A 22,051-nucleotide genomic window follows, 5' to 3' on the forward strand; every position below is an offset into this window, starting at 1 on the left:
TAAATCAAGTGCACCTACCACCAACAGCACGACCAGTTGATCGCCAGGTTGGTGACCACTGCTCTTCTATAGGATTAATTCAGATTGTATTCAACAAGAAAAATCCTCCCAAACACTTGAAACATTCAGCACTTCTTTTAACACAGCCATGAACAGAATCCAAACCCTCAATTCCACTCATCTACTCTGGATCCTTGCTGTTTATCTATCCAGATTTAATGCATTTTCCCACCTAATTTATTTTACAAATGGGATTAAATGTGTGGGGTGAGAGCCTTTCACATGCCACGCAACAGGGATTTTCTCCCATTTCCATTATCTCTGAACATCACTCATACAGGGAGAGACAGAGTGATGAGGTGCTACATCAGGGTTTCTCAGTCTACAGGGTAGATTAAGAGTGCATTAACAACTAGGAGTTACTGTGGTCTGTTAAATCCACATCATGTCAATGGTGGGTGGTGACTCATACTGTATCAGTCAGCCCTAAAGAGCTTAATAATGATGCTCCATTTCAGAGCATTATATTGACACAGTAGGCCGACATGATCAAAATAAAGAGAAACGTTTTGCTTTAAAATTGAAGGATGTTCACTCTAAAATCTATGCCCATGATTGAATACCATTTAAACATCCCCCTGAATGCATGTTCTGAATGAAAATGTATGAAAAAGAAAACATGGGTAATATCACATCAGTCCCAAAGCAGGTCTCCTTACCTTTCTTGGTGGGTGAGTAGGCGTTGGTAAGGAAGCGGAAGTGTCCCTTGTTGTACCAGCTGATGAGGGAGGTGTTACCTCTCATCATGCTGCAGGACTGGCCCCTCTGCTGGGGGCTCTCAGGGTTCACCAGCATGGACTGGGGCAGGCCGGTGCAGTCACTCTTTCTGGTGCTCAGCAGCCCACAGCAGTAGATCTCTGGCAGAGGACAAACACTCACCTTTAGACATCTGGGACACGTTCAGGATGGTGCAACATACAGAACGTTACAGATATAAATGTAATGAATGGAGATGACATAATTCCTTACTTTAAAATGTCGGAGGCACTTTATATTTGAACGAACCACCACACTGTATAATCTGTACATGTTAGCTGACTATTTCCCCTTCTTTCTTAAAGCCCATCCTCTCCCACCACCTGCAGTAATGATAGATGGCACAGATTGCAGGTGGCCAGTATGTGTTCAGATTGAGATCAGAGGATAAAGCCTAGAGGAGGACACCAAGAGGACAGACTCGCTCTCACACTACCTCTTACTCGGCATGGGGTAAAAGAAAGACAATGGCGTTTTTAATTGAGCTGGAGCTGAACATGATTAATATCTCTATGTCAGCTGCTGCAGGGCTACGGGGCTGGTTTACTGTGGCATCACTTCCCCTCTCACCAGGCTGTTCACTTTGTTAATTAAAACAGTAGGATGAACTGGTGGTCTAGGTTTATAAAATAAACCTTGGGAAATTTACTGTACGTCATCTTTACAGTTTACTCTATGTCTCGTTGTGCAGCCTAGTGGGTGCTAGGCATGGAAGCAGCAAAATAAACAATTCACATGTTGGTTCTCAGGGTTAACTTCAATTGACGGTCTTCTTTTTCATTACTACAGTAGCAGGAGGACATGTACGGTAATTAAAAACAGCAGGGGATGAGCAGGGAGTGATGAGAAAGGAGATTACAGTACAAACTTTGGAAAACCATCACCCTGCTAGCTAGCTGCCTTACAAGGGGGATTGAAAAACTAGCTAGGTAGAATACGCCATAGACCAAGCTATGGTAAGATAAGATAGCCAGATTTCAGCGAAGACAAACACTGCAGTTAGCTACACTACATTTCCTTGACGAAGAACAACCAAGACCACAACAAAAACCATAGCCGAGAAAACAAATTGCTTTATTAAGAAACAATATGCTAAACTGAACAAAAATATGACGGCAACATGTAAAGTGTTGATCCCATGTTTCATGAGCTGAAATAAAAGATCAACATTTTTCCATACGCACAAAAAGCTTTGTCTCTCAAATTTCATGCACAAGTTTGTTTACATCCCTGTTAGCAGCATTTCTCCGTTGCCAAGATAATCCATCCACCTGACAGGTGTGACATATCAAGAAGTTGATTAAACAACATGATCATTACACAGGTGCACCTTGTGCTGGGGACAATAAAAGGCGACTAAAAATGTGCAGTTTTGTCACACAACGCCACAATTGTCTCAAGTTTTGAGGGAGCGTGCAATTGGGATGCTGACTGCAGGAATGTCCACCAGAGCTGTTGCCAGATAATATTCATTTCTCTACCATAAGCCACCTCCAACATCATTTTCGAGAATTTGGCAGGAGGTCCTCACAACAACAGACCATGTGTAAACACGCCAGCCTAGGACCTCCACATCCGGTTTCTTTACCTGCAGGATCGTTTGAGACCAGCCATCCAGACAGCTGATGAAACTGTGGGTTTGCAGAACCGAAGAATTTCTGCACAATCTGTCAGGAAACATCTCAGGGAAGCTCATCTGTGTGCTCGTCGTCCTCACCAGGGTCTTGACCTACTGAAGTTTGGCGTTGTAACCCAATTCAGTGGGAAAATCCTCACCTTCGATGGCCACTGGGACGATGGAGAAGTGTGCTCTTCACAGAAGAATCCCAGTTTTAACTGTACCGGGCAGAAGGCAGACAGCGTCTACGGCGTCTTGTGGGTGAGCGGTTTGCTGATGTCAACGTTGTGAACAGAGTGCCCCATGGTGGCTGTGGGGTTATAGTATGGACAGGCATAAGTTACGGACAACGAACAAATTGCATTTTATCGATGTCAATTTGAATGCACAGAAATACCATGACAAGCTCCTGAGGCCCATTGTCGTGTCATTCATCCACCGCCATCACCTCATGTTTCAGCATGATAATGCACGACCCCATGTCGCAAGGATCTGTACACAATTCCTGGAAGCTCAAAATGTCCCAGTTCTTCCAGGGCCTGCATACTCACCAGACATGTCACCCATTGAGCATGTTTGGGATGCTCTGGATCAACGTGTTCAGTTCCTGTCATTATCCAGCAACTACAGCCACTGAAGAGGAGTGGGACAACATTCCACAATCAACAGCCTGATCAAATCTATGCGAAGGAGATGTGTTGCACTGCATGAGGCAAATGGTGGTCACACCAGATACTGACTACTTTTCTGATCCATGCTCCTACCTTAAGGTATCTGTGACCAACATATCTATGTTCCCAGTCATGTGAAATCCATAGATTCGGGCCTAATTTATTTATTTCAATTGACTGATTTCTTGAACTGTAACTCTGTAAAATCTAATAAATTGTTGCATGTTGCGTTTATATTTTTGTTCAGTGTAGTTATGAACCGCATATAGTCAATGGTTGAACCCCAAATGCACATGTCTCAGTTCAGTTGTGCACTACAAGTAAGCAAATGCACGCTAACATCAGACAATTTACCAGGTCCGGCATACGCTCCCTTTCCTGCTTTCTTGTCATTATTATAATCAACATTTGTACTGACTGATTAAAATGGTGTCGAGTTACTTTTCAGTGTGTTCCCAGAAAATCTGAAGTCGCCATCCACAAGTAAAGTAGTTAGGGTGCTGCACACGGTGCACCCAAGTAAAACAACTTTAGAATAATTGAGGGGGTTCAATTAATCTCGCCCGGGAGCCATTGTAGGCATGTTTTGCATAGGCTAAATGTTGATTGCATTCGATTTGGAACCGGGCTGCCTCCTGGGTGTGAGCCAGGTGCCCCGCTCTTTCCGACAGTCGGCTCAAATTAAGCACGTGTAGTAGGTAAGCACGTGTAGTAATGAGTAGGATTCTGTGTTCACGTGCAAAATTGATTACTTTTGATTAAAATGCTTTATCTTCCGTCCCTCCCCACTTTCATAGCCCGGTGTACCCTGGGCCAGATTAATCGAACACCCTCTCTGCTTGCTTAAATTGTGCGCCATTGTTGCGCATTCAAAATAAAATTACATGCTTGCTAACTTAGCTACATTATTACATGAGTCGGTTTTCAGAAAATCAACTGTTTTAGACTATTATTTTTAGTTTTAGACTTGTATTTTAACCAAGTGTGAGAAACAAACATTCAATCAGTATAGAGTGAATAAACCAAATCATTTTGGAACCGACGCTTCCAGACTCCATTTAAAATGGTCTGTCTAACTACATTTTTTAAGAACAGGATTTGTCGTGTAATATTTAATTATCTGTCTATAGATCTGAAGAGTGTGGGTTTGCCTCCCGGAGGATACATTTGGACCATTCATTTGTTTATAGTTTTGACAGCCCACTCCCGCCATACACACACACACTTTCATTTATTAAGTGGCTCTTAAAAGAGCCTTTGGGTTCGTGGAGTGGCAGGCAAGTGTCAGTGAGTGTGGTGGTGTGTACTACTGCGTGCGTTTTGCTAGAACGGAGGAGACCTACTCTCAGACTCTAAAGGAAGAGGTCGTTGCCCTCATCTCTGAAATGCACATTACACGCACATTACACATTACACTACGGTACTGCCCAAGGACACAGTGCTTTATGGCAGAGTGGTGGATTGTGGGCATGCGCCTGTCAAGGAGAAATGCAAGCTGGCCCATGTAAAGCTGACAAACGACTTCAAAAAATTCAAATGGACTCAGTACACATGGTACTTCGGACAATACTTAAAATCTATGTTCTGTTCCAAATTTGTGAGTATTCCCATCTGTTTTCATATTTATACTACCCTTTATAAATGTGGGAATGTATGGTATTTTACTGGAGTTGGACAGCTGTGTACAGAATTAATGAGAACATTTGTAGCTAAAGGATTTATAGCACCTATCCAATGTCAGATATGTAAATATGTATATAATTTTTCTTAAGAGTGTTTTGTACTTTTATTTTACAGGTGTTTCACAGCAGTAGTTGTATCAGGAGTTACCAAAATTGCTCTTGAAGATCCACAGGGTTATGCATGTTTTTATTTTTTCAAGCCTAGTACCACACCTGATTCTACTACTCAGCTGTTCATCAAGACCTTAGCTGTTCACGAAGACCAAAATCAGGTGTGGTAGAACTAGGCTTGAACAAAAAAACCTGCATAAACCTGTAGCTTGTCAAGAGCAATTGTGGCCATCCCTGAATTGTATTTACATAGTTGACTATATCTGATGAATGTACATTTGGTTGTACATTTTATATTTAGTGATAACTCACTTTTGTTTACAGGTAATGTTGTACTAGGCTTTCTTCAATAAACTTTTAAAAAGGTACATTTTCATGTAAATAGTTAATTGGTATATGTTGATTATTTGTGTATTTTCCAGGAGCTTGCTCAACTGTTTTAAGAGAGATAAGGGAATAAAATCCAGTTTACTACATATTTACTTAAATGGGTTTCTGGTTTTTCACTTCCCTCCAGAAAATCAACTGTTAATATTAAATAAATACTAACAACTACATTACTTATGTTGCCATTTGTCATTATTGTTTACTTTTACTGTTGTGTTATAAAGTTGTTGAATAATCACCTTCCGGTGTAAAAAACATGGAAATTAAAACCAAAAAATAAACTTTTAAGTGAGAGGTAAGCATTGGTCTGAAGCTGGAAATTCACATGAGCACAACAATGCCTAATCCACCCATGCCCTACCAAGGTTTACCAACACACAGCTTTGACCTACTACAGTAACTATGTTGGTATTGTACTTCAAACTACAGTATGTGTAGGCAGAGTACTTAGGATTCAAACAGCCTAATTCATACTCTCTTCAGATGGACAAAGGACTTTATGGTGTCCTGCTATTAAAATTATATATATAAAATTTGGCTGTATGTATTTTTAGATATAGGCGTATTGTAAATGTGTATTATTGTTGCATCACCATCTTTATTACAAAAATAAATACAAGTACAAACATAACTTTAAGCTACATATTATTTTGACAAAAGTAATGAACTGTCCATTGATCAGCAAAGCAATTGATTGAACAGGCCCATGTTTGAAACACAAGTTGTTCTGAGCTTATGTCAATATTGAACAGGTAAGCTAACAGTTACAGAAATAAGGAATGCAGACAGCCTCTATCTATCTGAGCTACTGTGTCCAACACACCACCACCTGTTGTTATGTTAGGCAGCATACTGACCAAAAAATTATGTTATTATATAATGCACCACATTACTCAATCAAGTCTGATGGTCTTGTAAGTATAAAAGGTAGTGATGCACCGATATGAAATTTTTTGCTGATACTGATATCTGATATTTTCCTTGCCAAAAAAAACGATACCGATATTTATTTTTTGGACGCAGCTGTCCAAGAGGCATCACTACAGTCCCTGGTTCGAATCCAGCCTCCATCACATCCGGCAGTGATTGGGAGTCCCATAGGGCGGTGCACAATTGGCCCAGCGTCGTCCGGGTTTGGCCGTCATTGTAAATAAGAATTTGTTCTTAACCGACTTGCCTAGATAAATAAAAGGGGCACACACACACAAAATATTTTGTTGGCATTTACGTATGTCCCCATTACCAGTAAAACATAATCAAAACCCATTTCTTTCACTTACTTGCTGTGCTGTTTCATTGTTCATTTCTTCAGTCGTTTCATTCTCAACCAGGATTTCTATGGAACGCCGTTTGGGTCTTTGCGTGCCAAAAAAGATGCACGTCAAATAACACTATTTGACGTGTCAAATAAGCTTGTTGACAAACCAGGATCTGAATTTGACAAAAAAATTATAAAATTAAGTAATTATTACACATTGATTACACTATCACTTGTATTTCATATGTCACAACGATTCATCGATACGTATGCCATGATGCTGGTAAGTTGTCTCGCGTACGTACAGTGCTGGTCATTAAAAAAAAGCTAGCTAGCCCATGGATGCAAACAATGTTCTTCCCAAAAAAATTGCAAAACGACAATCTGTTTCAGTAGCTATAGTTAGCTAGCTATGTAGCAATCTAAAATAACCCTAATTTATAAGGCAGTTCTTATTTAATGGTGGTCGGACCCATCTATGTGAAGCTAGCCAGAATAAGGATTAGCCACAATAGTGGACTTTAAGGTTAGCCTTCAAAATAAAAGTATGTCATAATTCTACTATTTGTATTCATTTGCATCACTGTCAATGACATACTTTTATTTTGAAGGCAAACCGCAAAATCCACTATTGTGCCGAATCCTTATTGTGGCTAGCTTCACCACACATAACCCGGTCCGGTCGAGCCTCACTAGCCAGATGAAGCTAGCTGGCTGCTTATAACGTTAGCTTTGGGCAACAGGGTTAAGTAGCTGGCTAGCTATTTATTTTCATGAAGTGAAGTTCAATTTCAATAGGTGAACAACAAGTGGCAAACTAGCTAATACTTACTCACAAGGATTCCTAAATCATTGCTAAGAATAATGAAAATGACTGCAGTTTCTACTGGTCATTGTTTTCAGGCTGGTTGTATTGGTGCTAGCTAGGTTTTAAGCTAAAGCTAGCTACCCCAGAAGTTGCGGCCGAACAAATTATGCTTTATTACCAACGCGGTATTGTAAACACATCGTTCGTGGCCGGTGTTTGCAGACTTGTTTTGTACAGCTTTGACAGTGCTACTGTATCTTTTTTGACACGCAAAGACCCAAACGGCGTTCCATAGTATGTATGTCGTGAAGCTAATAGCAGTGGCGCTATTACTATTACTAACTCAACATCTGAAAAAGAGCGCACTTGGAAGTGTGTACCGGTGCTCGATCAGTCGGCGAAAGCCAACATCACCCACGACAGAGAGCGTTTGATTGTCAAGGGCAATGAATACCATTATCTTGTCTTTAATAGATTTCGCCTTTGAGCGGTCTCGCTGAATTTTTTTTACTCTTTCAAATGACTGCTCGACTTGTTTGACTGCTCGATCCACACAGCATTGTGGGCTAGGTTAGGGATGCTGTGTTGCAAGTGTAGCGCAAAATTTTACCTGGTGTCATCACGTCATGTACATACGTTATATAGGTATGCACGGCAGCTTTGACATCGTTTTTTTACATCGGCATTAAACTAGACATTGGGCCGATACCGATATTGGCATTTTTAGCTAATATCGGCCAATTCCGATATGTTTACCGATATATCGTGCATCCCTAATAAAAGCAAAGCTTGATTTCATTTAATAATTATTATTTTTTTAATCACAAAAAAGGTAGTGTAATGGGATGTCTTACTGTGGTGTGTGAAAAATCCAATACTTTACCTTGTATGAGGTAAAAATCACATTGTTGTGAAAGCACCTCCTCTAAGAGTATGGATTAGGCTGTTTGAGAAGGTTTGAATACTAAGCAACCTGCCTACACATAGTTTGAAGTACAATACCAACATAGCAACTGTAGTAGATCACAGCTGTGTGCTGGAAAACCTTGGTAGAGCATGGGTGGAATAAGCATTGTGGCGCTCCTGAATATCCTTTCTTTTTAAGCTTCAGACAAATGCCTCCTCCCCATTTAAACAGTTTTTTGTTTTTAATAGAGAGAAAGGATAGAGAGAAAGAAAGTGATGGGGAGAGAAAGAGACAGAGAGAGGGAAAGAAAGACAGACAGACTGAGATTAACATATACCCTGTTTCTCAAACTCCTGGTACAGGTTGAGGCTGGTGATGCTGGGTCCGGTGAAGATGATGCTGTTGCGGCCTGAGAGGTTCTGACACAGCTGTTTGGCCACCATACTGTGGAGCTGAGGCTTGTTCTTCAGGGTGGCCAACCCATCAGGACCCCGGCCCTCCTTTAGATGCACATAGATCTGGAAGAGAGATAGACAGTCAAAGCCACGATAATGTCATACATTGACATATAGAAATCAATACATACATTACCTCAGGAATGATCTGTGTAGCAGCTATCGTACCAAGTGTTCCAATTAGCGACCTTGATGTGGCTCCTACAATCTGAATCACTGGCCTGGCTTAGCTCCATTGATTACAATTTACATGTAAATATTACTCTGATCAGACAAATTGATTGACAGGCTAGTTATCATCACACAATGTAATTTATCATTTACAATATGAACCCTGTTGTTTAGTAATAGATGAGACATTAACAGTCGTTGTCTTGCAAATTACGTAAGAAAATACATAATAGATTAATTCTTCTTCCCACCAACTGGGACGGGCGTGCATATCCATTAATTCTCATGCCTTCCTGGGTCTGTTTGAGGCTTGGGGCAGCAGTCATTTGGTTATACACCCACCAAGAGCAGAGAGCAATTATACTAAGTGGACTGGCACTTTATTTTCCAAGCAGTGACTGGGCATTGCACTAATGGAATCCCATTGATTCACTCTATAACTTTTCACTTTTTTTCTTCTCTTCTCCCTATGGCACATTTCTGCCATAAAAGAAGGCATTTCAGAGCCAAAAGAAACCGATCGGCTTGTAAAAGCAACAGAACATTGGGTCTGGAGACTGATTGAGGCACTGGATGGTCCCATATCAGTCATCCAATCACACAGTTTGCCTGGATCTCTCAGCTGTCTGAGTGAGTGGGAAGGGTTACACTAGTCTGATTACACTAGTCCTGTCGTATTCTAGAGTCTAGACGAATGGCAGGCAGTCTTGTGTAATTCCTGGTGAGGTTGCACAGGGGGTAATTGAAGGTGCACAGTCTTTGTCACAAAGTTGGCAAAGCACTAGCTCCCGGATATAAGAGTATAAATCCAAGAGGTTACAGTACAGTCCCTCCCCTCATTTTTTCTCCACTGCTCTCACCATCTCTTTGTCTCATTTACACAAACATAACATGATACATGTACACACACACACACACACTGTACCTGACAGATGAAGCCAGTGGATGTGCATTGGCGGACCCACAGACTGAACTTCCGCTTCCTCCTCTTCCTCAGCTCTCTCTCTGTACAGGTGGTGATGAACACCGGGTCCTCATCAATCAGAGGCTCATGGAGCACCTATGGAACAGTGGGAATACACAGTTCATATTCAAAGGCGTCCATTCAGCCAAGACCAGGTATATAACCAGGGATGGCACCATGGCAGCGGTTTCTGACTGATTGTACTGTATAAGATGCATGTGTGTGGACTACAGACTAAGGCTAGGTAGCATCTTATCACAATATGTAGGATATCAAAGTGGATGGAGGACCCAGGCATGCGTTGCCACAGTGATTTCCCAACGGGACCAAGGAGACACAACGAGGCACAGGTGGTGTTTGTTTAGCCCAGAGCAGAACAGGCAAACCAATACTGTATATGCACTGCCTGCTACCTCTCTGTTAATTAACTCACACCTCCTACCACTGGGGAGCCACACAGACACACCACCTGACTGAGAAGAAGTACCTAGAATATCTGCTCGGTCTGCAGGAGAGCCAGAACTCATTAGGGAGCAGGGATTTCAGACCTGCAACAGAAGTGAGTGTGTGTATCAGATTGAGCACTGTAGATAAGGTGTGATGAGGTTGTTCCAGGTTGATTTTCACCCCTATCGATTTGTTGTGATGATACAACAGAAACACCTGGCTTCTTTACAGGGAGTCAAAGAGGTAAAAAAGATAGAGACAATGTCGACAAGAGGAGTTTGAGACATTAATTATTCAGTTGGAAACAAACAGCAACTGTTCATAGCTATCCACAGGTCTCCTGAAAATCCAGAAAATAATTCACAAAAGGATTTTAAAAATTCACAGTTATTCCTGCATGGGTGAAGTCAGTGACAGGTGAACACATTCTGTTTAAATGTGTGTTGTCTGACTTTTCCCTGCTGCCTGGCTATAGACCTGTCCTTCATAACCTTCTACTAAGTGCTCTACTGGTAAATTACAATCATCTGTTATGCTCTATTGGTCTTTGGCCTGTGGGGGCTGAATGTCTATCAAACCCATTTATCAACCCCAATGACTTCATCTCAGTGGAGGCCATGATACAGATTCCTTCTATCAGTCTTCTCTCTGTCTCTTGCTGACAGCTACTGCATTAGCTAAGATCAGTGGCAGTTTGACAACCATTACCTGAGGGAAATACACAGTGTCTGACAAGATAGCGATGGAAGCAAAAAAAGGTACACCTATTTGCCAGACCTTCTTAATTTGCTGGATCTCTAAACAGAGTTGTTTGTGTTGTCTACATTAATGAGAGAATATTTTTTTTTTACAGCTAGCTAAGCAGAATTGTTAATGCCACAAAGCTCAGCAATTTTTATTTATTTTCCAAAGAACCCCTGCTATGCCAGAGATGCACTGGAAGGCACTATCTGCTTTGACATGCACCGTTCCTTTCATTTTAAAAACTTGATTTAACACATTTCTATAAAGGCTTTTGTTATGCTTATTATACAGATGTAGGACCTTCATTTGATCACCCTTTTGCAGGAGAACTTTCCTGCAATGCTGGAAATGTAAAACATGTAGTGAATGAGGTTTAAAAAGACTTCTGAAGTTTGTAGTTTCCACTGAAATTTCAGACTAGATTTTTACCTTACAAAAAATTGAACAACCCCTACAAAAATGTCCATTAATTATAATCCACATACTAAATAACATTTCCTGTTGCTGCATTATTCATTTTCTGCTGTAGCAAACTGGCTCAAATTAAGATCCTACTGTAAATCTGTAAAAGGCAGAAGCTGAAGAAGGTAGGCTTCACAGACAGCAAAAACAGTACATGGAACATTTTGGGTAGACAATTTTTCTTCACCACAGCCAGGGAAAATGCATTCATTATTCAGACAGGACATCCACCCCTAGTCTGTGCTGATCAGAGCCCCTGGCAGAGGCAGCCCAATCAGAGACATGTTAGCAGCACATCCCACTGTGGAGCTATGGAGGGTATGTTTTACATCATACCTTTACAGCTACTGGACTAGATGGTACTGGGCAGTAAGTGTAGATAATAAGAAAGAATGTCTGGGTGAAAGTATTTGCATTGGCGAATGATAAAAAGGTTTTGTACAGTGCCTGTTGGATTGTACACACACAGAGAGAGAGAGAAAACAAGAAAACCAGAGAGAGAGAGAGAGAGAAACACCCTTATCTGAGCTGAGATACTGAGGCTGTCATCAGTGCTGTGCTGTGTCCAGACTCCAGCCTTGGGGGCCCTGACCTCTAGGCCAGAGGCTGTGGTGTGAAGGTGCATTCCCTATCCCTCAGCTCTGACTGTGTGAGTCTGCCTCATTTCCATTTAAACTCCTGGGAGTGAAGTAGAGCAGAGGGGAAGGGAAATGCCCTCTCAGAACTCCTCTCCTGTCAGCTTCGGGAGATAGCAGTGCCCTGCTTTGATCCTTCATGTCTGACAGGGAATTTACATGCAACGCACAATGCCTGATCACCAGGGAGCACGCGGAGGAAATCTGTCAGCCTCCTGTACACTGTGTATATAGCTGAGAATACACTACTTCTTGGCTGACACATTGGGCTCATCCAAGAGTTATTCTCAGATACAAGTGTTGGGGCCGGGACGATACCAGTATCGCGATACTCGTTAGTATCGTGGCAAGAATACAAAACACGAAGCAGATTTGACTTCTTTAGGAAAACTGCCCTAATGTTGGAAACAAACATCATTATGCTGTCATCCAGAGTTACATTTATTTATTTTCCAAGCTATAGCATATTTTACATACAGCAGGTTTTTAAAGAGCGAATTAAAAACTAGATATCAGTCTTGGGGATGTGGTTCGATGTGGCAGTTATTGACGTTTGTCCCCCATGGGACACCATAGGAACAAAGCCAGTATTACTTCCACAAAATACTCAGTATGAATCTAAGATACACTCTATATACACAAAAGTATGGACACTGCTTCAAATTAGTGGATTGGGCTATTTCAGCCACACCTGTTGCGGACAGGTGTATACAATGGAGCACACAGCCATGCAATCGCCATAGACAAACATTGGCAGTAGAATGGCCTTACTAAAGAGCTTACTGACTTTCAACGTGTCACTGTCATAGGATGCCACCTCTCCAACAAGTCAGTTCGTCAAATTTCTGCCCTGCTAGAGCTGCCTCGGTCAACTGTAAGTGCTGTTATTGTGAAGTGGAAAGTCTAGGAGCAACAATGGCTCAGCCGCAAAGTGGAAGGCCACACAAGCTCACAGAACAGGACCGCAGAGTACTAAAGCGCGTGGAGAGTAAAAATCATCTGTCCTTGGGTTGCAACACTCACTACCGAGTTCCAAACTGCCCCTGGAAGCAACGTCAGCACAAGAACTGTTCGTCAGGAGCTTCATGAAATAGGTTTCCATGGCCGAGCAGCTGTACACAAGCCTAAGATCACCATGCGCAATGCCAAGCGTTGGCTGGAGTGGTGTAAAGCTCGCCACCATTGGACTCTGGAGTAGTGGGGAAAAAAATTCTGGAGTGAAGAATCACGCTTCACCATCTGCCAGTCCGACAGACAAATCTGGGTTTGGCAGATGCCAGAAGAATGCTACTTGCCCCAATGCATAGTGCCAACTGTAATTTTTGGTGGAGGAGAAATAATGGCCTGGGGCTATTTTTCATGGTTCAGGATAGGCCCTTTAGTTCCAGTGAAGGGAAATCTTAACGTTACAGCATACAACGACATTCTAGACCATTCTGTGCTTCCAACTTTGTGGTAACAGTCAGCATGACAATGCCCCATGCACAAAGCGAGGTCCATACAGAAATTGTTTGTCGAAATCGGTGTGGAAGAACTTGACTGGACAGAGCTCTGACCTAAATCCCGTCGAACACCTTCGGGATGAATTAGAACGCCGACTTCAACTTCTAATCGCCCAACATCAGTGCCCAACCTCACTAATGCTTGTGGCGGAATGGAAGCGTTTTCTATCAGAGAAGTTGTTTATTGCTCTTAGTTGAGCTTTAAAAGGACCACAGAGTTTGATCTGCTTCGTGTTTTAATTTTGGCATGGAAAAAAATATTGCGATACTGGTATCACAGCCCTAACAAGTGTTATACAATTTATTAAATTTGATTGGGCATTTTCATTCCTTCTTATTTCTTTTCTAAAATGTTATATTGGTTGTCATATTGGGAAAGTCAGTTGTACAACAATGCATTCAACTGAAATGTGTCTTCCGCATTTAAAAATTGAGCACACAGAAATGCAATCTCCATAGACAAAAATTGGCAGTAGAATGGCCCTACTGAAGAGCTCAGTGACTTTCAGTGTGGCACCGTCATAGGTTGCCATCTTTTCAATAAGTCAGTTCGTCCACCTACTTTTGACCATGTAGTGTAGATTTCCAGTTATAAACTGGGTGGTTCGAGCCCAGAATGCTAGTTGGCTGACAGCTGTGGTATATTAGACCAATAAGAAGTGCCTCATCTGCAGAGTGGACATCGAGGCGCAGTTTGTCTGCCGTTGAGAGTTGATGCTGTTTTTCTAACAACTCTTTGTTGGAATTTTCTCACACACCTTCAGCAGCTGATACTCAACCATCAGTAAAAATGATGATGTTCTTGTAGAGAAATGTCAACTATGTTGTAGCAAGTAATGAAAACAAACGTCCATGGAAAATGAGAGAAAATAGCACCAGGCTCAAATCCAGTAAAGGCGATTACTGGAGGTCTTTAAGTGTGTTTTATTCTTTTTTTTTTTTAGTTGTCCCTTGTTCTTACCAACATCTCCCTCTCACGTCGCTGCTCATATTAATACACATAATTGACATCCACGTCTTCGGCACACGGGGAACAGTGGGTTAATTGCCTTGCTCAGGGGCAGAACGACTGATTTTTTTACCTTGTCAGCTCGGGGATTCAATCCAGATCCCTTTCGGTTACTGGCCCAACGCTCTAACCACTAGGCTACCTGCCACCCCGTGATTTATATTGGTTGTTATATGGGTTGTTATATGGGTTGTTAATTTGATTGTCATATTGGTTGTTATATTGGGATGTCTGTGTCAAAAAAGTAACTTAAAACTGAAGTAGAACGGAGGACAGGTATGAGAAATCCCTGCCATGGCCTGACACAGTGGCAATCACATGTAATTATTTCTGTGAGGTCAACAACATTTCAACTTCGTATCCTCCCAGCCCACTTCTTCCTCCCAGCCCACTTCTTCCTGGCACAGAAACACTGACAGGTTGTCCTCCTTTCAGAAAAGTTCACATTGCCAAGGTTCTGAAAGAGATGGTGGAATCTTCATGGGAGTTTGCAAATTTTCTCATGTCAATCAATTCAAAATGCAGCAAGGATATTCAGTGTGCATTGGCTTGTTTTGAACTTAATCTGAACCAATCCCTCTTGATTAGACAACCCAAATACACATTATTCAGCTGCTGCCAGATGTGAGATTAACATTTGAATAGAGTTTAATTAGACAGAAAACAAGTTTACTCTTCACAGAACAATGCTTTGGTAGCTGAATATTTAAGTCTGTTCTAAACTAGGACAAACATGGACACAATGTACTATTGTTCCAGGAATGTTTGTCCAAAAGACAACCTACCTATCTGAAGAACACTGTGTTGTATTTTGAGTCTGTTCTAAATGTACCCAGAGCTGGGTACACCAAGCTGTAATATCCTGTATCTGTTTGTGTTGTAAATATTTACAGTGCAGGATACTGAACTGTAATATACAATAACTGATGTGTATCATCTAAAAGGTGATCTAAAAGGTGTTATGATCTAAAATGGTTAATTTAACTCTATATAATGTAACTGTCATCTGCAGGTGTTGCAACCGGTTCAGGGAACAGAACTGAAAACTGGAAAATAACAAACCTTTTTCAAGGAACAGAATCAGAACCGGGAACGAAAGTGATTCATACTGTTCTGGAACAGAACCATTATTTTGAAAGCATGAGAACTGCTTAACCTGTTTGGGCTGCAGGGGCAGTATTGAGTAGCCAGATAAAAGGTGCCCATTTCAAACGGCCTCGTACTCAATTCTTGCTCGTACAATATGCATATTATTATTACTATTGGATAGAAAACACTCTCTAGTTTCTAAAACCGTTTGAATTATATCTGTGAGTCAAACAGAACTCATTTGGCACAAACTTCCTGACCAGGAAGTGGAAAGTCTGAAATCGAGGCTCTGTTCTACTTCCTGCCTATAAATGGGCATGATACGTATTAGTATACATGCACTTCATAGACCTTCCCCTGGATGTCAAGAGGCGGTGAGAGAAGAAATTTAGTGTTTATCTTGGTCTGAAGTGGAATACAAGCTCTTTGTATGACGTGTCCCCCATTTCCGGTTTTCTGGAGAGCGCGAGGAGGTACCTGGATTTGCCTTCTGTTTAGCTGCCGTTATAGGCGACTACTATCTCCGGCTTTGATTTTATTTGATACATGTGATCATATCATCGTAAAGTATGTTTTTTCAATATAGTTTAATCAGATTATTGAAATTTTTTCGGGAGTTTTGCCGTGTTCCGTTCTCTGACTTTGTTGACGATGGAGAGATTCGTGCCACTTGGCTAGTGTGCTTGCTAATTCAAGAGGGAAAATGGACGTTCTAAATCCAAACAACGATTGTTCTTGACAAAGGACCCCTTGTCCAACATTCTGATGGAAGATCAGCAAAAGTAAGAAACATTTTATGATGCTATTTCATATATCTGTCGTAGATGTGAACTAGTCGTCGGCGCCCAAGTTTTGGGTACTCTAGCTATACCGAAGCTGGATGTCGTAATGAAGTTATTTTTTAGAATTCTAACACGGCGATTTCATTAAGAACTAATGGATCTATCATTTCCTATACAACATGTATTTTTTAGTTATGTTTATGAATAGCTATTTGGTCAGAATATGTGTGTCAGAAAAAGTGTCAGAAAAATATCCGGACGTTGTGGGAAATAGTAGCTACGTTAGCACATTGTATAACCACTGATTTCAGCTCTAAATATGCACATTTTCGAACAAAACATAAGTGTATGTATAACCTGATGTTATAGGACTGTCATCTGATGAAGAATATCAAGGTTAGTCAAAAATTATATATCTTTTACTGGTTTGTCACGATCGCTAACTTTTACTGCTGGGAAATGGCTTGTATTTTTGGCTATTGTGGTAAGCTAATATAACGCTATATTGTGTTTTCGCTGTAAAACACTTAATAAATCGGAAATATTGGCTGGAATCACAAGATGCCTGTCTTTCATTTGCTGTACACTATGTATTTTTCAGAAATGTTTTATGATGAGTAATTAGGTATTTGACGTTGGTGTCTGTAATTATTATGGCTGCTTTCGGTGCAATTTCTGATTGTAGCTGCAATGTAAACTATGATTTATACCTGAAATATGCACATTTTTCGAACAAAACATAGATTTATTGTATAACATGTTATAAGACTGTCATCTGATGAAGTTGTTTGTTGGTTAGTTTGGTTGGTTCTTGGTTAGTTAGGTTGGCTTTGTGCATGCTACCTGTGCTGTGAAAAATGTCTGTCCTTTTTTGTATTTGGTGGTGAGCTAACATAAATATACGTGCTGTTTTCGCTGTAAAACATTTTAAAAAATCGGACATGTTGGCTGGATTCACAAGATGTGTACCTTTCATTTGCTGTATTGGACTTGTTAATGTGTGAAAGTTAAATATTTAAAAAATATATATTTTGAATTTCGCGCCCTGCACTTGAAGTGGCTGTTGTCATAAGTGTACCGACGCCGGGCTGCAGCCATAAGAAGTTAATAACATTTTATGTTCCAGGCATTTTTTTCTAGTCCCACAAAAAAACACCAACAAAACACCTATGCAAAGCCCTCCCTCTGTCACTCGGAAAAATATTCCAGTGTCTGCCTGAATGCTGAAAATCTTTGCTAGTGTGTGTGCATATTTAGGCTACATGCCCCTCCCCTACTGTACTGACGTTACAAGTGTAATTCAGAAGATAGGGAGAGATTAATTAGCTTGAGAACAATGGATTAATTTTCAATGCTAGTTAAAGATACTATAGGCCTAGTTGTGACATTTCACGTTGAATTTTTTAACTACAAAAAGTAAGATGTGTTTTTAATTATTGTGCCCCTCTGCACACACAAGCTATATAGCTAGCTAGCTCCAGCTTGTTAGCTAGCTAGCTCAAAGGACATTCAAAGTTCCTCCCTAGAAGCCGCTCCTCCTAGGTATAATTCGGTGGTCCTAATTCAGATAATGCATGTCATAACAAGATGCCCAGCGCTTCAAGCCTCCTCCTCAACCCACTCTTGCGCTCTCCCCACCCGCAACATTTCAGTCACATCTTACGCTATAGGCTACACTTGTCTGCCCATCACACATGTAAACAACTAGCTTGCCTCCTCTATCCACACTGATTGGTGAAGTAAATCAATGAGCTAACTGTAAAAAATTGTGTATTTCACAGGTTAAAAAAGGAACTATATAAATCATACCTTTTTTTGGTTCGACCGGTTCAGAACATTATTCTGCTGGTCGTAACAGTGTAACAGATCAAAAGAAATTGGGGAAAATAAATATTTTTGGTTCCAACCCCTAGTCATCTGTACTAAACGTGTCCAAAGCTAAACAGTTCACACCGCAGCCCAGCGCCATACCTGAGTCTGAGAGGGGCGGAAGGTGCTGCAGCCGAACGACTGCTGCAGTGAGTCCAGGAAGGGCTGGATCTTGTAGAGGCCATGGCTGCCGTGGCTGGAGCGGAAGGCCACGATATGGAAGTACTTGAGGATCTTCTCGAAGCGTGCCTGGCTCATCTTGAGTGCAATGCTGCGATTGCTGAAGAAGCCGCTGCTCCAGATACTGAGCACTGACTCACAGCGGTGAACGCTGGTGGAAGTCACGAAGCCCAGGAAGGCCTTCATCTCAGCCGCCGTCACATTCCGCCAGCCCTCGTCGCTGCCGAAGCGCTCCTGGTACTTCTTGGCGTACATGTTGGTCTGCGTCACCATGTTCTGGATGGCGTTGTCGGGCACAAAGAGCTGGAAGAAGTCCATGCAAGTGGCTGTGGCTGGCATTCTCTGGATAGGGCCTGGTGACAGGGAGAGAGAGACAGACAGATGATGGAGCTGCAGTCAAAGCATCACTCGCCCATTTCAAAACCTGCCTCAGATTGTTATTTTCATTTGACAGCATCAATCACACATTACTTGTAAATTGAGTCTTACTTTTAAACGACTATGATTTTTTTTTAAGTTACAGTACTTTAACAGTATGGAGCTCTTTTGTGCATAGAGTTATTTTGTACTCTAAAAAAGCAAAACGCATAGGCCTGCATATGAACCAACATTTCTTTCCAGTCTTTGTGATTTGGATTGTAGGTCACTGTCAACCCTCGGGCTGCAATCAACTTCTATTCAACATGACAGTAACCATAATGTCATCGAAACAAGAATACAGCTTTTTGGGCTTGAAGAAATGGTTCATTAATATAATATGTTACAACACTATCGTGGATGAAAACAGCCATTGTCTTGTCTCGAACATGTCAGATGAAACACAATTAATTCCTGCTTATGCAAGCCGACAGCTATAACCTTGTTTAGGTCAAGCCCACTCATCGACATTGACATACTAGTTTCCATTCATGTTAATCAAGTCAAGGCCAACTTGGTGAATGAAAATCTTACCTTCTCATTTAATATAATATAATAATAATTTAATGAAATCACAAGTCCAATACAGCAAATGAAAGATAAACATCTTGTGAATCCAGCCAACATGTCCGATTTTTAAAATGTTTTACAGCGAAAACACAACATATATTTATGTTAGCTCACCACCATATCCAAAAAAAACACAGCCATTTTTTCACAGCAAAGATAGCTTTCACAAAACCCACAAAAAGAGATAAAATTAATCACTAACCTTTGAACAACTTCATCAGATGACAGTCATATGACATCATGTTATACAATACATTTATGTTTTGTTCGATTATGTGCATATTTATAGCCACAAATCGTGGTTTTACATTGGCGCCATGTTCAGAAATGGCTCCAAAATAGCGAAAGTAATTACAGATAGCCACATGAAATACAGAAATACTCATCATAAACTTTGATGAAAGATACATGTTTAACATATAATTAAAGATACACTGGTTCTTAATGCAACCGCTGTGTTAGATTGAAAAAAATAACTTTAGTAAAAAGCACAGCATGCAATAATCTGAGACAGCGCTCAGCCATTCTCCGCCATGTTGGAGTCAACAGAAATACGAAATTACATCATAAATATTCCCTTACCTTTGATGATCTTTCATCAGAATGCAGTGCCAAGAATCCTAGTTCCACAATAAATCGTTTTTTTGTTTTATAATGTCCATTACTTCTGTCGAATTAGCAACTTTGGCTAGCATGTGTAGTTCACGTGTCCATAGAACTTTACGCTAATGAACGAAAACTTCAAAAAGTGATATTACAAATCGAATAAACTGGTCAAACTCAGTTGAGAATCAATCTTCAGGATGTTTTTCTCATATATATCCAATAACGTCCCAGACGGAGCATTTCTTCATGTCTATATAACGCATTGCAGACAAGGACATGACATTCCCAGTGTGCATGGCCAAGAATATGCCTGACCTGTCACTCCAAAGGCTCTCATTCGGTCCCACATCAGGCTAGACGCTTCATTCCACGTTCTACTGCCTGTTGACATCTAGTGGAAGGCGTATGAAGTGCATACAGATCCATAAATATAAGGCATTTGAATAGGCGATGCCTTTCACAGCGACCCATTTCAGAATTTTCACTTCCTGTTTGGAAGTTTGCCTGCCATATGAGTTCTGTTTTACTCACAGATATAATTCAAACAGTTTTAGAAACTTCAGAGTGTTTTCTATACAATAGTAATAATAATATGCATATCATATGATCTAGGACAGAGTACGAGGCCGTTTAATTTGGGCACCAATTCATCCAAAAGTGAAAATGTTGCCCCCTATCCCTATTAACTAATTTGGCAATGTGTAAGATTAAGGTAAGGCGGTCCTCCCTTAAGACTGACTTAGTCTTCCAGACAGTGAACTCTAGCATTTAGAGCCAATTAATAGAGAATAGACAGGCGTGACTCTCTTTCAATTAAAAGCTGATGATCCATAAGGTGTAATAAAATGATCAGCTGTTATTCGTGTGAGAGAGTCAGACCTATTTTTCTTGGCACACTTGTAGCAAGCACATTTACTGGAGTGAGAAAATGTCTCTAAACAGCAGTCTAAATTCAGGCCCAATTAACCACATAAGGAAGACTGTTTGGGTTAGACCATTTTTAAAAGCTATTTAGCTAAAAGGAAGATTCTCATGTCCTCTCTAATGTCCCTAAGAGATAAGGAAAATGTTGGGTCTTAAAGGGACCAAAATTAACTAGTTTAGTTTGCTGAAGTAATACAGTAGATTTTTACATTACTGCTCTTGCACTGAATGTACAGGACAGGTTGACCGTGCTACAAGTTGTTACTTTTAGGCACTTGTAGTCCTGTATAGTTTGTAACTATTGTAGCTCACCAATTCCTCAAACCCAGCCTGAGAGATACATCTAAGTAGGCTTCAGGCCAAAGGGTGTCTCACACTGCAGAAATTGTTTCAAAAGCCACTAATTTAATCCAGTAGACTTTCAAACTTGACAGCAATCCAGCATGACTGCCTTAGATACAGGGATTTCCAAAGACAGATTCATACAGGTTTCCACAAAAGCAATACAGTAAACAAAAGTCATATCAAAAATACTATGCATAATAAATATTTATGGAATAGAATTGTTTTATTCCCTTGATTAAGAATTCCATTCTGAGAAGAGTTTTCCCACATTTTCAGCACATTATGATAAATTATTTCTATCCCACACCATTAACTGATAGCATAGGATTAAGGATTTTAAGAAGTCTTCTGCTACTGAAGACATCAGTAAGAGGAGCCTCAAAAGCATTCACTAACCACTGCATATACTACTCTCCCATAATCCTGCCTTTATAGCTCATATTTAAACTAGGGTGTAAGTTATTCTGTTAGGCAACAACCACATGGGAGAGTTCCACAAAAAACATATAATGGTACATATTCTGTAAGAGATACATTTTTATTAGGATTGATTAATCATTCAGATTGAAAAGATTACTGTGTTGGCTGCGTTTACCACAAAAGTAACCCACCGGCCACACAC

The 22,051-nt window shown here is 40.7% G+C and overlaps 1 protein-coding gene across 1 annotated transcript in view; it reads right to left on the reverse strand.

Annotated features, from left to right (window-relative positions):
• The window catches only part of LOC120029802 (piggyBac transposable element-derived protein 5-like), a 35,897-nt gene that overhangs the window by 4,938 nt on the left and 8,908 nt on the right, over window positions 1-22,051 (reverse strand). Inside the window, exons 2-5 of the mRNA XM_038975075.1 lie at window positions 18,490-18,920; window positions 9,810-9,944; window positions 8,596-8,776; window positions 720-917 (exon numbers count right to left, since the gene is read on the reverse strand). Of these exons, the coding sequence (XP_038831003.1) occupies window positions 720-917; window positions 8,596-8,776; window positions 9,810-9,944; window positions 18,490-18,920 (945 nt within the window). The remainder of the gene's footprint in view (window positions 1-719; window positions 918-8,595; window positions 8,777-9,809; window positions 9,945-18,489; window positions 18,921-22,051) is intronic.

The sequence above is a fragment of the Salvelinus namaycush genome, chromosome 35 (genome assembly GCF_016432855.1).
Source record: "Salvelinus namaycush isolate Seneca chromosome 35, SaNama_1.0, whole genome shotgun sequence".
NCBI classification, from domain to species: Eukaryota; Metazoa; Chordata; class Actinopteri; order Salmoniformes; family Salmonidae; genus Salvelinus; species Salvelinus namaycush.